Source organism: Sphaerodactylus townsendi, linkage group LG08 (genome assembly GCF_021028975.2).
Source record: "Sphaerodactylus townsendi isolate TG3544 linkage group LG08, MPM_Stown_v2.3, whole genome shotgun sequence".
NCBI lineage: Eukaryota > Metazoa > Chordata > Lepidosauria > Squamata > Sphaerodactylidae > Sphaerodactylus > Sphaerodactylus townsendi.
In genome coordinates, this window is record NC_059432.1 from 23290234 (window position 1) to 23304601 (window position 14368).

At 44.1% G+C, this 14368-nt stretch overlaps 1 protein-coding gene across 1 annotated transcript in view; it reads right to left on the reverse strand.

Annotated features, from left to right (window-relative positions):
- The window catches only part of CTNNA3 (catenin alpha 3), an 892356-nt gene that overhangs the window by 59141 nt on the left and 818847 nt on the right, over positions 1-14368 (reverse strand). The window contains exon 16 of the mRNA XM_048506869.1: positions 6657-6838. Coding sequence (XP_048362826.1) covers positions 6657-6838 — 182 coding nt within the window. The remainder of the gene's footprint in view (positions 1-6656; positions 6839-14368) is intronic.

Consider the following 14368-nt stretch of genomic DNA (forward strand, 5'->3'; position numbering starts at 1 on the left):
CTTACCTTGAAAACCTCTTGATGGGGTTTCCGTAATCAGTTGCAGTTGACAACATGTATATATATTCGGTTTGGGAGCATGTGTTGCTGTTGTTTGATTGTGGGTTTAAGCAATATCAGATTGGATAAAATAGGGGGCCAGTAACCTGGCCTGGTAAAGACGGTAAAATGTCAGTTTGGTCACCTATGTAACTTGGGCCTCCATGGCCAGAAAGGCATCGCATAACTCATCCAAACACTTGATGGCCAGCAGAAGAGTTAACTGGACTCCATCAAGAGTTGGGAGGTGGGTCTATGGGCTCTTCAGTGTGACTGAATCATTTTCTGACACTTTCCTGTACTGGTTTCCATTTTACTACGCTGGCTAGTATCCAAAGAAAAGTTGGGAGGTGGACATTCTCCCCCACCCCCTCAAACAAGTCTCCCCAACCCAGCCACAGGACCTCCATCTTTGCTGAATTTAACTTCAGCCGACTCTGTTTCAGCCAATTCACCACAGCCTCCAAACAACTTGTCAAAGTATCTGGTGTGGTATCTGGCTGGCTATCCATCAACAGATATGACTGGGTGCCATCAGCATACTGGTGACACCTCAGTCCAAACTTCCAGACCAGCTAGGCAAGGGGGCTCATATAGATGTTAAACAGCACTGAGGAGGAGACTGCCCTTTGTGGGATACCACACACTAATGAGTGTTGTGGTGATGTTCTCTCTTCTAGCACCACCCTCTGCCCCCGGGAGAAATGAGCACAGCCACTACAAGGCTATCCCACAAACCCCAGGACTGGCAAGGTGGTGAGTCAAAAGGTCATAATTAACTGTATCGAATGCTGCTGTCAGTTCCAGCGGTATTAGCAGTGCTAATCTGCCTTGATCCACCTGTCTCCTGAGGTCAGCTGTAAGGGCGACCAGAGCTGTCTCGGTCCTATGGCTCATGCTGAGAATGCAAGCAGGAGAGAGAAATTCAGGCTTTTGCTGTTCTGTTGAACATTGTTGACAAGTTCACTTGATGTTTTATTTGCCTGTAGGATATTTGGCTGCTGAGGTCAAACCAATAAATTTACATAGCTTGCAAATTTACATTTATAATCCTCTTTGTGATGAGGCAAACCAAATAATTCCTTTTGCTGTTTGCTTGTGTTCTTTATTTTGTATAAGCCATTTGTATCAATTATGCACATCAAAATGAGTTCATATATAGGAATAATTTTGGGAGAGGATTGTAAGTATGAAATTAGCTGGGATTTTTAAGACTTAATTTTACAATATGTTAAAAACCAAAAGAGGAATAAGACATTTTTTTTCTCAAAACATTTGCTACTAGATAGATTTGATCGGGGGGTATGTCAAGATCATTAATTAATAGTCTTTTTCATATAAGCTAAAAAGCCATAGAGGAGAATCAAAATTGTCTCAACAAACAAAAAGAAAAATAAACTTAAGTGTCAGGGAAAAAATTGTCAATAGATTGAATTGCCCAATTTCTTTCAGTAAAAGTCAACCTTAGGGGTAACTGTACATATGCACAATTAACTCTTATGAAGGCTTTTACTGAAACATACTGAGCAATTCAACTGCATGGATAAGGCCTCTCTGACCACTCTCTGATATGAGCAAAAAGCATACTACTTGCATTATGTATTCGGAAATAGAGGTATAACTCTGGCAGTGACGAATGGCTTACAGAGGAGACAGCCAACAATCATGATAAGGGACAAGATGTGGTGTTGGGGTGAGATTAGGAGTGAGGTGGAATTATCCCGCATGGTTGTTATCGTCTTTTTCCTGAGGGCTGTGAAAGCTGACCAGTCTCCTTAACAGTGGTGCAGTCAACATTGCTATGTGGGAGGGAGGTGAAGGAGCAGATACACAGTGACAAGTCCAGGACTGCTCTCTCCGACCTGCCAAACACAGGCAGTACATCTTGTCACAACTGTTACACTATGGGAAAGAATGACTATATGTGTGACAAAGTGTGTGATCTAGGTAAACAACCGACAGGATCAGGCAGAGATTCATCGCGGGTTTCATTTTAATGTTTTTTGGAAGTGTACACAGCATTAAAATGTCAGCTTAATACGGAGCAGCCATCTTAGCCTCGATATAACAAATTGTGTGTCCACCTTGTCATACATTTTAGCATAAAGCTAGAATTCGTAGTGCAAACCTTTTGTTCAGAAAGTTTCCTAGCATTTCTGTAACAGCTGAACTTTAAAAAGTAACATGACAAGATGCACCCCCTGGCCACCCAGTTCTAGCCCTGTCCATTCTGATGTGTGACGTCCATCTATTCTTTGTTAATCAATTCAGTCCTAATTGGCTACTGTTCTGCAATCCTCCAGCAAAATTCAGGCAGACTTCTGCATCAGAAACCCAAGCTGTGCCTTGGCAGAGGGGTTGTTGGTTTGCCTTTGAGCTAGACTCTGTCTGGCTCTCCCATCTTACCTTTCCTGTGGAATCTTGCTTCCCTCATTTGTTTTGGGATTGGAATTACATCCCAACTATCCATTTCCCGGAGTTCCAGGCTTGGTCTGCTTGTCTAGAGTTCTTGTAACATCATACTGCAAGATGAGTCAGAGGTCTTTGGAGATTCCAGTTCATTTAGGTTTGTTCTGGCCTTTCATCTTAGGCCTGGCTCTAGCCTACAGCTCTTGGGCTGAGTCATGCCTGTATGTTCCTGACAGCTAATGGCCACAATTCAGCACATAACTAGACTTCCTTGAGCCCAACTGATTTCAGAGAAGAGAGGTTTGGGGATCTAAACAAGTCCCGGGAAGTTTAGTCTATGGATAAAAAGAGCACCTGGACATTTTAGGAAGCTACTAATTAGTCCCAATGAACAGCAAGCTGGGCTGAAGCAGTAACAAAAACAGGACTGCAGAAATCCACTTAAGGGGCCATATCTGGATAATAAGCTACTTCAAGAGGTTGTGTACAACGTTGCTGTTTCAAAACACTCCAAACATTTGAGTCTCATTTGTCTCGTTGATTTCTGAGCTTTTAGGTTCATCACAATGACTTTTTTCCTTTTTTCCTACTGCCAGAGCAGTTATGTTACTCACAACGCAAAAATCTCAACAATTCATCCTTGTTATACTTGATAGCTTTAAAAAAACCAGAGTATGCAAAATATGTGTTAAAAATCATGTGTTTTCTCAACCCTGTGAGATTCCAGATGGCACCTCACTCAACTAGGATGTTCTTCCCAATCTCCAGTATAACGCTTTAGAAAACTCTTTATATTCATTTCATACCCACTGCTTTCAGAACACAACATTTCAGGACTTTAACCCCCAGCGCTATTCTACCATCTGCCTTCCCCATCATCATGCATGTACATTTTTTAAAGTATGCTTCTGTTTATTTTTACTGGGAAGAATCCATGTGGCTTATGCAGTGAAAAGTGATCAGGCCTTTATGTGCATTGCACAGCTTTGCGGCAGAAGCCTGGATTGTAAATTTACAATTTAAACTAAGAGGCCATACAGGACTCAGTATTTTGTATTTAAGTAGATGGTGTTTTGCTGTATTAACAAGTGACCAGTGAGTGCTTGATTTGTAGATTCCCCAGCTGCAAGGGCTTGGAAAAGAGATCTGAAACAGAAGGTGAGCAAAGCTTGTACTTCAAAGCATGACTTTAATCCCATAGAAATAGTTGAATTCTAAAAATGTGTGAGACCTCCTGTGCACATGATACCTATGCTGCTTTTTCTGAAATGGGTCAAAATATGCACATCACACCTAGATTACTGCAATATGCACTCTTTTACATGCCCTTATTATGTCCTGCATTAACACCATTCAAAGTGGGCTAATAATCGGCCTTAGCTGAGAATTACACTGATAGGCCCCTTCCGCACATGCAGAATAATGCACTTTCAATCCACTTTCAATGCACCTTGCAGCTGGATTTTACTGTGTGAAATAGCCGATTCTTCATGGGCCAACAAATACAGGTGTAGGACAATATAAAAACTCTTTTCTGGGGGCCTTTGACCAAGTCCTGGCCTCAAAACAAGTCTGCCCTGTTTTATTTCCCCCACCCTATTTTTTTTTAATCGCTAAACTAGCAATTATTTTGAAAAATCCTGGGTTGGAGCTGCTCCCAAGCAAACGGCCAGGCAGGAGATACTTTATTTGCCTCCCTTCCACTGTGCCATCCACAGTGAGGGAGAAGCCACCTGCCATTGCCCGGCTAATCCAGGGAGGCACCTTTTCCTTTTTTTTTATTTTGCAGGTTGCATCTGCGTAGCTACGTAGGTGCAGCTAGTCATACTACAGGACGATAGGCATGACTTAGGGGGGGGGTTCATCTCTGCATGCCTGCGTAGCTATGCATATGTTGCAGGAAATTTAAAAAGAGAGAGAAGTGTCTTCATGCAAAGGCGCAACAGCAACTCGGATTGTTTCCGTAAGCTCCAATTGCTGCCTGCATGGAACACATGTGAACAGATTAACAGGAAAATGGGTTCCTTTATCATGACTGCAACCTGTTATACATTTGCTGTGTAGAACTGGCCTAAGTTATATCCTTCTAAGTCCATTGCTGCCTGAGGGAAGTAGCTAATACCCTCCTGCTAGTGAAAGAACTTTTAATACGACATTTGTGTGTGGAATAAAAACATTTATTAACAAATTGGTTCAAGGTAAACACAAGCGTAAGGCGCAGCATGGGGGTCTGATCTTATGGTATGTGTACTGGGCAGCCAAAATTGCTGTCCCCCAGACACCTAAATTTTTCACAGCATGCCTGCCGATGAAAAATTATAACACACACTGGAGCAGCTGTGAGATTCCAGATGGGTGGTCGCCACTTCCTGAAGACTCCTTGCTGCCAGGAGAGCAAGCCATCTAAGCCCACGTCTGGGCAGGTGATCCCTTGGCTTGCTCCACCCCAAACCTCGTGAGGAGGTTCCACCACAGCGGGTATTTTTCCTGCTGCCCCCCAGCTAAAGATCAGTCCCCCATGCGCAAACCGCCATATGACAACAAGAAAAGCATGCACTAACACAGACCAAAAAACAGGGAGAGGTGGGTGGGAAACACGCACGTTTCTGCAAATGGGGAGGTGGGGAGGCCGGGCTCAGGTTTAAATAGACCGCCCGGCCCCACCTCCCGAGCCAAAGCCTCGCGAGCATAGAGGAGCTTGCGAGGCAAGGGGGAGGAGGCAGCCCCATGGAGGCTGTCCCTTCCCCATCAGCAATGGCAGCCGCGGTAAGTCACGGCTGTTCCTTACAGTCAACAGGCTTAAAGGATACAACTCTTCAGGACTGCACAGTAAGAAAGGTGGTAGGATTTTTAAAAACATTTAATCTGAAGGCCAGCTGAGTATCAGTGAAATGATGGCAAGGTTATAATTTGCAAAAATAAATAAATAATAATACTGTGATGGGTAGATTAGCCTCAATATTTTAACATTATGACATTATGCTGTATAGAAATACAGGACCAGAGTAAAATTACATAATGCATGCATGTACATCAATGATTTAAACTACTTTCACAGTAATTTCCTTTCCCCAGAGAATCCTGGGAACTGTAGTTTTCATGAGAACAGAGATATCTAGCAGAAAATTCTCAACTCCCTCTTCAAATTATAATAAACAGCAGTTTTTTAGAGAAGCTCCTGAAGTATAAGTGAGTATAAAACCTGTTAGAAGTGTAGATCATTCCAAAGAACACCAGCGCTGTAGACATTCGTTCTTCATTTTCATATCAGGTAATTCTTAACTGCAAAAATTTCATTCTAATTCGGGCACTGCTGCACTTAACAGCGCACTCCGAAGAACTTTCTCATGGGAGTAAAACCCACTGAATAGATTGAATAGGGTTCTGAGTAGACATATTCATTCATTCATTCATTCATTCATTCATTCATTCATTCATTCATTTATTTATGGCCCTTTCCCCACTCACCTCTGTCCAAGGGTTGCTGCGTGCAATTCCTGGCGCGCGCAATTCCTGGCGCGCGCCCCGGCTTCCCCACGCCCCAGCTTCAAAAGGCTCCATTTCAAAAGGCGCCAGGAATTATGCACGCCAAGGGGGCACGAGAGAGGCAGTGTCGGGGCGGCTGTGTTCTTGCCGCCCCTGAAGTGGGGAGTGCAGCTGTACCCCGCGCTACTTGAGGAGAGTAGCGCGGGGCTTAAGGTAAGTGGGGAAAGGGCTTATGTTAATCACAGACCTCCTTTCTCACTGGAATTGAAGGTAGATTACACAGAGTAATTCTGAAGGAGCAATTCTAAATATGTCTATTCTGAATAAATTCCATGTTCAATGGGACTTAATCCCAAGGAACTGTCTTTAAGCCTGCAGCCCAATTATATTCAAAAGATCAACCAGAAAATATAACCCTGAGCAAAATAAAAGAAAAAAAAAACATAAAGGACATAGACAAACAACACACTGCCTCTCCTCTGGGCAAGCATGGTACAAAGGTTTCAACACTGCTCCTGGCATTTCAGTATTTCACAAGGAATACTTCAATTTTCAGATCTATTAGTTTTGACACTCACTTGTCACCTGTCATTACAAGCTCTTTGCGTTATCCATTTTTAATGTGACAATTGCTTCTAGCTCTTGCAAACACACACACACACATCTATACATAAATAAAACCCACTGTACAATATGTATATATAAAACCAACCTCATGATTACCTTGTGAAATCTGTCATCTCCATCATGATCACACACATCCGTTTAGCCAGAACAATAATGTCATTGCTGGTATCATCCCAGATCTCAATCTCTGCGTCGAGCTTACTCTTAACTTTCTTGAAGTCAGCCACCTGTTCTGCTATCTTTTGTTTCTCAGCCTCTGGTAACTGAGTCATCTTCACCTGCAAGCAAGAAAATTTGGTTTGCAAAACGTCTGCTTTTTGTCAGGTGTCCTCCTCTTAGCAATGCAAGTGGACATTAATAAAGAACTCCACTGAACAAGAAGTCAAACTGAAACAACGAGATCTGATCTCTGTATTTTTGGGCTATTAAATTCGCCATGAGTTTTATGTTTCTCTAGCAAAATGTTGATCCTAATGGGTGGTGATATACAGGTATGGGAAAACAGGATCTGGGTATTCCAAGGGGACCACAAAAGGAAGATTACGCCCTGTTATACACTGGTGCTGTGCTACACAGTGTGGGTATCCTTCCTTCATGGCAGTTTTCACACTTTAGAGGATGGAAGGGGGGAAACTGGATGCTTCCTGCTGCTGTATTTTGCACAGACAAGTAGGAAATGTTTGAAACCCAGGTTACAGGGGGGTAAGCTCACTTGTTTAGCAATAGTCATTTAACCTAGGCCCGTGGTGGCGAACCTTTGGCACTCCAGATGTTATGGACTACAATTCCCATCAGCCCCTGCCAGCATGGCCAATTGGCCATGTTGGCAGGGGCTGATGGGAATTTTAATCCATAACATCTGGAGTGCCAAAGGTTCGCCACCACGGACCTAGGTTGAGTTCTCTAAAACGGATCTGACCCATTCTGGGGTGTTCTCTGTGAACCTCTGTCCCCAAAACATTTTTTTGCCTCCTTATCCTGTTTTAGATTGGCTGTGCAGAATCCCCCATACAGAAAGTGAGGAATGCCTAAGTCAGTTAATGCACTGGATAAGGGTATTTTTGAAGACTGCTTGGATTTTAGCTTCAGGGTTTACAAATTGGAATGCCTGTATACGACAACAAGGAGAAAGGGGCGTTGTTGTGATTTACGACCTAAATGGATTAGGCCCAGTGTCTATCAACAATACTATTGCGATTTAAACCTCTTGACCCAGGGAGGTCATCTGGTGAAGCCTTGTTGGCATGCCTCCACCAGGAGAAGTTAAGATGGATGACGGCACAGGCTTTTGACATGATGCTAACTTTGTGATATTACTGTTGTGGAACTTATTTTCTACAAAAAAAAATACCAGTTGGATACTGCTAGGATTTTGAACTGATTGTTGACTGAACACCATTCTACTGTTGGCTTCTTGTGATTTTACGAAGGTTGATCATTATTTCGTAACACTTCAGTTTTAATTCGTAAGCCGCTTTCCCAGAAAGAACAGAAATTGTTACTTAAATGAAAACTGCTGGATGTGTTCATTTTAGTGGCATACATAACTTTCTATGAATTGGATCCTTAGCCCCAGGATTCATTTTGCCTCCATTCTCATATGACCAGCGTAATTGTGTGGTTTCTTCATGGCAATGGGGGCTTTTTTGAGTTTAAAAGCTGTAGTTTTCAATGTTACCACTTGTTACAACTTCTTGGAAATCTAAATAATGCAACACAATTTTTTTTAAAAAAAAACACATTAAACTGGGCCCATTTCAATAGTTCTAATTAATGTGGCTCCTAACTTCAGGGAGGTGGTCTTGGGAGGAAGGGTCCATCAGCAGTGGATCTCACTGTATGGAGCAATGAACATAGGAGAGAGTAGAACAATACAAAGGGAGACTGTATCATCATCAATTTAGCCTCTTCTCTAAGTTGGCAAGCAAAACTAGCCAAGTTCCAATGTTCTTGATGTCCCAAAGGCAACAATCAGTTTCTCTCCATTAGGAGTAGAGTACGGATGAAGTATCCATTCCTTTCCAGTGTCCATGCACTAGTCTATGTTCTTCCTCCTGTTTGATGGCGGTGCAATGCAAAGAGCCATCAGATCACAGGTGATTTAGGGCAATCCTGTAGGGTTTTCAAGGCAAGAGATATGCAGACATGGGTTGCCATTATTTGCCTCAATGTGAATTTAGAGAGTTTTGGGAGAACTGTGACTGTGTATATATTTTAACTTCCAGGAAAATGACAGATTCCAGGAAGAACATTTTAAACACTAGTATAACCCCAGTAGAATAAACACACACATCCTAATCTGGAATATATGTGACAAGAGTTGAAACCCAAATGACTAATGACACTGGAGTCACCAGAGACATAGTTCAGATTTAATCCTCACCCCAAAGATGTGCTGTCAAACTGTAGCCAATTGATGGCATCCCAAGCAAGGGGCTTCCAAGACAAGTGAGAAGCAGAGAAGGTTTACCATTGCCTTCCTCTGCAGAAACTTCCTTAGTGTTCTCCCTTATAAGTACTGACCCTGCTTAGCCTCTGAGATTGGATGCTACCATGGTACCATTAGTGAATTCATTTGTTCTCCTTCTATTTAGCCTTATTTTTGAAGAATAAAGTACAATACTTGGGGACAATGGCTCAGTTCAGACATTCAGCGAAACCATGGTAAATGTGACCCAGTAACTCTAGTTAGTTAGAATCCATCAAATTAGGATCCAGTTGGTTTATTAGTTTTAACAACAGTTTCACATGAAGTCTGAATAGAGCTGACCTGGCTTAATCCTGATTTTGACAACATTCTTCCAGACTGTTTTTTAAAAAGGACATGAAACCAGCATTTTGAGTGCCTTTAACCTGAATTTTGATGTAACAAACTAACCCTAATTAAAACAAACCATGGTCTCATGGTATGCCTGAACCCAGCCAATGGATTTGATTCAAAACACTAAAAACAGACGGTGGCTTGGAAAAGGTTCTACACCCCCTAAAATTTCTTGTTTTTTTTCTCTAAAAGCTTGTATCAAAGATGGGAAGACCCTCAGGAATGGAATAGGGAGGAAGATGGATCTAGCAGCAAGATGGAGAAGGGGAAATGCAAGATAGTTGTTTGGGGTAGGTACATTAACTCCACATCACCTCTGGGAAATGGATGTGTTTTTGTAGTTCGGGCTAAAGCTGAATATATGGAGGAGAGACCATTTCCAGATTTAGATAACAAAAGTCTCTTTTCTTTACTACTACATTGATGATTATCATGCTTCATTCTTCTTTTTGAGGGCTGGAGAATAGGGAAAGCGTGGATGAGTGACAGCTACTAGGCTGTCAAACTATCATGAATACCCATTGGGGCAGAAAGGTGGCATGTCTTTTGACTGTTTATAATTTTGAACTGTATTAAAAAATATCTCAGACATTCAATTCAAAAAACAAGCAGAGGCTAAAGAAGATTACAATCTTCACTCTGTGTTGGAAGTCCGGCAATTCCATCCAAATTAAGGTAAAAAATATTGAATTTGTTACAAACATGTTCCCTACAAGCAGGCATCTGTGGGGTTCATGATCTTACTTGGAAAAGTTGCCATTGCAGGCAGCGAATCAAGCATTTAAGTCCCCAACAAGCGATATACGAAGAAGCAAGTTTCTCTAGGTCATTCCTTTGAACTTCTTCACTAGCACAACGACTTGCTGCTCATAAATCTAAAATGATAATCATACTCTGGGGATTGTTCTCCATGGTAATCTCCCCAGGTGTCTAAATCACAGATACAACGACTTTTTTTTAGATGCAAGGGGGATAAGCTTTAAAATATTGTCAGAAGGAACAGGGACACGTTCACAAGTGCGTCAAATTATTAAATGAGAACTGGAAATTTAGTTCATCTACAGTTTTCCATACCCTTGAGGGGATGGGGCATTTTATTGTGAGACCTGCTCTGGATGGTAAAGCTGATCCACAGAAAGGAGCCTGTCTCCTTTTTCTCTTTCCCTCAGTGAAAACGACCCAACTACATACGAAATGGCCCTTTTGCGGGTGACTGTACCCCAGTCCTCAGCTTGCAGGGGCCAGGAAATGCTCAAGGTGATGTTAGCCCATGATGTGTTTTGAATTACTAGGCAGTAGGGAGAGAGGAGAGTGAAAATCAATGCCACTGTTTGTGGCACTTGCAGGGGCCAGGCGCATGGCACCCACGGGAACATGTGCAGTCACGTGTCCTGGGCAGAGGCCATTTGGGTCATGTGGGTGTGGAAAATTGCTCCCACACTCCTTCCCCCCTTCCACTGCGCCCCAGACAGGGGCTCCCAGTAAGGCCCAGCAAAGGTGAAGGCTCAGCCAGTGTGTCCAGTGTCAGGAGCAGCATGGCCGGCACTGCAGAGGGCGTGCTGTCCAGGGAGAGGGCCTTCCCATTTGCGTGTGCCAGGCAAGGAGGCTGGGCCAGGGCTGGCCTCTCCCCGGCCAGTGCACCTCCACAGCACCAGCCACGCTGCCTCTGACTGTGGACGTGCCGGCTGAGCCTTCTCCTGCAGGGCCAGCTGGCTCGGCGCTGCCTCCCTGTCTGGTGCGCCCAAATGGGAAGAGGCACTGAGGCCTGGCTTGCAGGGTCGCGTCTTGGTGGCTGGCCCCACAGGAGAATGCTCAGTCCACCCACCCAGGCCGGGAGCAGTGTGGCCGGTGCTGTGGAGGGCACACTGGCCATGGGAGAGGGCATTCCCATTTGGGCACACCAGGCAAGGAGGCGGCACTAGGGCTGGCCTCTCCCCAGCCAGGGCACCCTCCACAGCACCAGCCACACCGCCTCTGGCCCTAATCTGGTGGGGAGTCAGGGCTGAGATCACTTCCCAGGGGTAGGAGGAGAGGCAAGCCACAGAGAATCAGGTGAGTGGGAGAGCAGGGTGGGAGGGCAGAGAAAGAAAGGGGTCTCCCCCTTTCCCAAACTAGATCTGCATGTTTCCAAGGGGCCTCGGCTGCAAAAGAGACTTCTAGCAGTGTTTGGGGTTGCTGCCTACAGGCAGAGATACTTGCGAGGTACCCTTGGAGACCTCTGGTATGGCTGGGCTGAGAAAGCATTATGCTCTCATATTGATGCTCCTCCCCCTGTTTTCTGTTTCTCTTTGGGAAACACTTTCTGTAGTGTTTGGGGAAAATAGTGCTTATTCAGAGTATGTCTGAAGCTCTTCGGAGGCTTATTAGTTCAGATTTGCCATCGGCTAAGGTAAGTGGGGCACGGGGGGGGGGAGTGCAGGGGGCGGCTCGAGCCCATGGGGGGCAGAAAACTCAAAATCTGCCCCGAGCTCCATTTTCCCTAGCTATGCCACTGGTGATGGCCCCTCGTGTGCTGTAATGTCTAGCTCTGGCCTGACACAGACCAACAAGTTAACATTGCCTGAGATAAAAGGCCCCATGGAGAAAAATAAAACAAACCTTTCATCTCTAATTTGTAATCCCTGCTAAATTCAGTAGAACTGCCACCAGATTCCCCCCTCCCTTCTTGCTTAGGAGAAGCTTCTGAAGAACCAAGGGGAACTAAAGCTCTGGTGTTAATTGAAATGTATATCTGGTGCCAATTGAACCCACACTTGCATGTGTTTTACAGAACTCACACTTCTGTAAAAGGAATATACCAAAAATGAGATTTTTTAGGACCCAAACAAAGTAAGTGTATAAAAGGTAATCTGCAGGTTTGTTGCTCTGGCTAGGTGAAGAGATGGTGGAGAACCATAAGTACCACGGAATTTCAAAATGAGTTCTACACTTCTTGACTTAGTAGCACATTGTGATCTTCAACCATTTCAACCTCACATCCTCCTAAGAAAAGCAATTGACAGTAAGAACATAAGAACATAAGAACATAAGAACAAGCCAGCTGGATCAGACCAAAGTCCATCTAGTCCAGCTTTCTGCTACTCGCAGTGGCCCACGAGGTGCCTTTGGGAGCTCACCTGCAAGATGTGAATGCAATGGCCTTCTGCGGCTGTTGCTCCCGATCACCTGGTCTGTTAAGGCATTTGCAATCTCAGATCAAAGAGGATCAAGATTGGTAGCCATAAATCGACTTCTCCTCCATAAATCTGTCCAAGCCCCTTTTAAAGCTATCCAGGTTAGTGGCCATCACCACCTCCTGTGGCAGCATATTCCAAACACCAATCACACGTTGCGTGAAGAAGTGTTTCCTTTTATTAGTCCTAATTCTTCCCCCCAGCATATTCAATGAATGCCCCCTGGTTCTAGTATTGTGAGAAAGAGAGAAAAATTTCTCTCTGTCAACATTTTCTACCCCATGCATAATTTTGTAGACTTCAATCATATCCCCCCTCAGACGTCTCCTCTCCAAACTAAAGAGTCCCAAACGCTGCAGCCTCTCCTCATAGGGAAGGTGCTCCAGTCCCTCAATCATCCTTGTTGCCCTTCTCTGCACTTTTTCTATCTCCTCAATATCCTTTTTGAGATGCGGCGACCAGAACTGGACACAGTACTCCAAGTGCGGTTGCACCACTGCTTTATATAAGGGCATGACAATCTTTGCAGTTTTATTATCAATTCCTTTTCTAATGATCCCCAGCATAGAGTTTGCCTTTTTCACAGCTGCCATGCATTGAGTTGACATTCCCATGGAACTATCAACTAAGACGCCTAAATCCCTTTCCTGGTCTGTGACTGATAGCACTGACCCTTGTAGCGTGTATGTGAAGTTTGGATTTTTTGCCCCTATGTGCATCACTTTACATTTTGCTACATTGAACTGCATTTGCCATTTCTGAGCCCACTCACCTAATTTATCAAGGTCCGCTTGGAGCTCTTCGCAATCCTTTGTGGCCCCACAGGAGCCCACAGAAGCCCCTCATGGCCTGTTATATGTTTGTTGGATGTTTCATGCTATTGGAGTGCATTGCCAAAAAGGCAAGCTATAATAAAGATATCAATGTATTGTAATAATGAGTGAAACAATTATGATCTAAGAGGCACAACCGATAAACAAACAAACAAACAAATAACTAGTTTATACAGTACATAAGAGAATGCATCCATCTATTATTTATTCACCCTGCTTCCTCCAAAGAATTCAGAGAAACATATATTATTTTCTGTCCTTATTTTAATCTCACAAAAACCCTGAAATGAAGATTAGGCTGAGCATCTGTGACTGGCTAAGCCAGTTAGCAAGCTTTACCTGACGTAATTTCAAAAACATCAGATAGAGCAGCTTCACGCACTCAAAGGCATGGGAGGAAGAGGGCCCACCAGTCCTCTTCAGTGACTTTCACAGTAGAGTGAAAGGTAAGGTGACCAGATTGTCACCTTTTTAAACCGGGACCAGGGTGGGCAGGCGCACCCTGTGACAGGGCGGGACACCGGGGAGCGCCCCAAAAGGCAGTGCGCTCCTGCAGTCGCGTGCGCAGGAGGCTGCCGCACTGCCTTCTGTGGAAGCGCCCCAGAAGGCAGTGCGGCAGCCTTCCAAAAATCGGGACAGTAAAAAAAAACCTGCGGGACGTGGGACAAATTGGTTTAAGGCGGGACTGTCCCGCCAAAAGTGGGACGTCTGGTCACCTTGGTGAAAAGTCTTTAAATGTATCTATTGCAGTTTTTTTTTAAAAAAAAAAAACCTTCTTCCATATTCATCTAGCCTGGAAGATGGATCTCCACCTTCACTTGAACCGTCTTGCCACAGGGATCTATGCTATGCTGATCATAGTGCTCCACATGGGTCTGCCCTTGAAGTCAAAAAGGAAATTCCAGTTGATATAGAATGCCACAGCTTGGTTACTATCAGAAGCTAGGCAGAACATGCAGTGGTTACCTTCCTATTATTGGG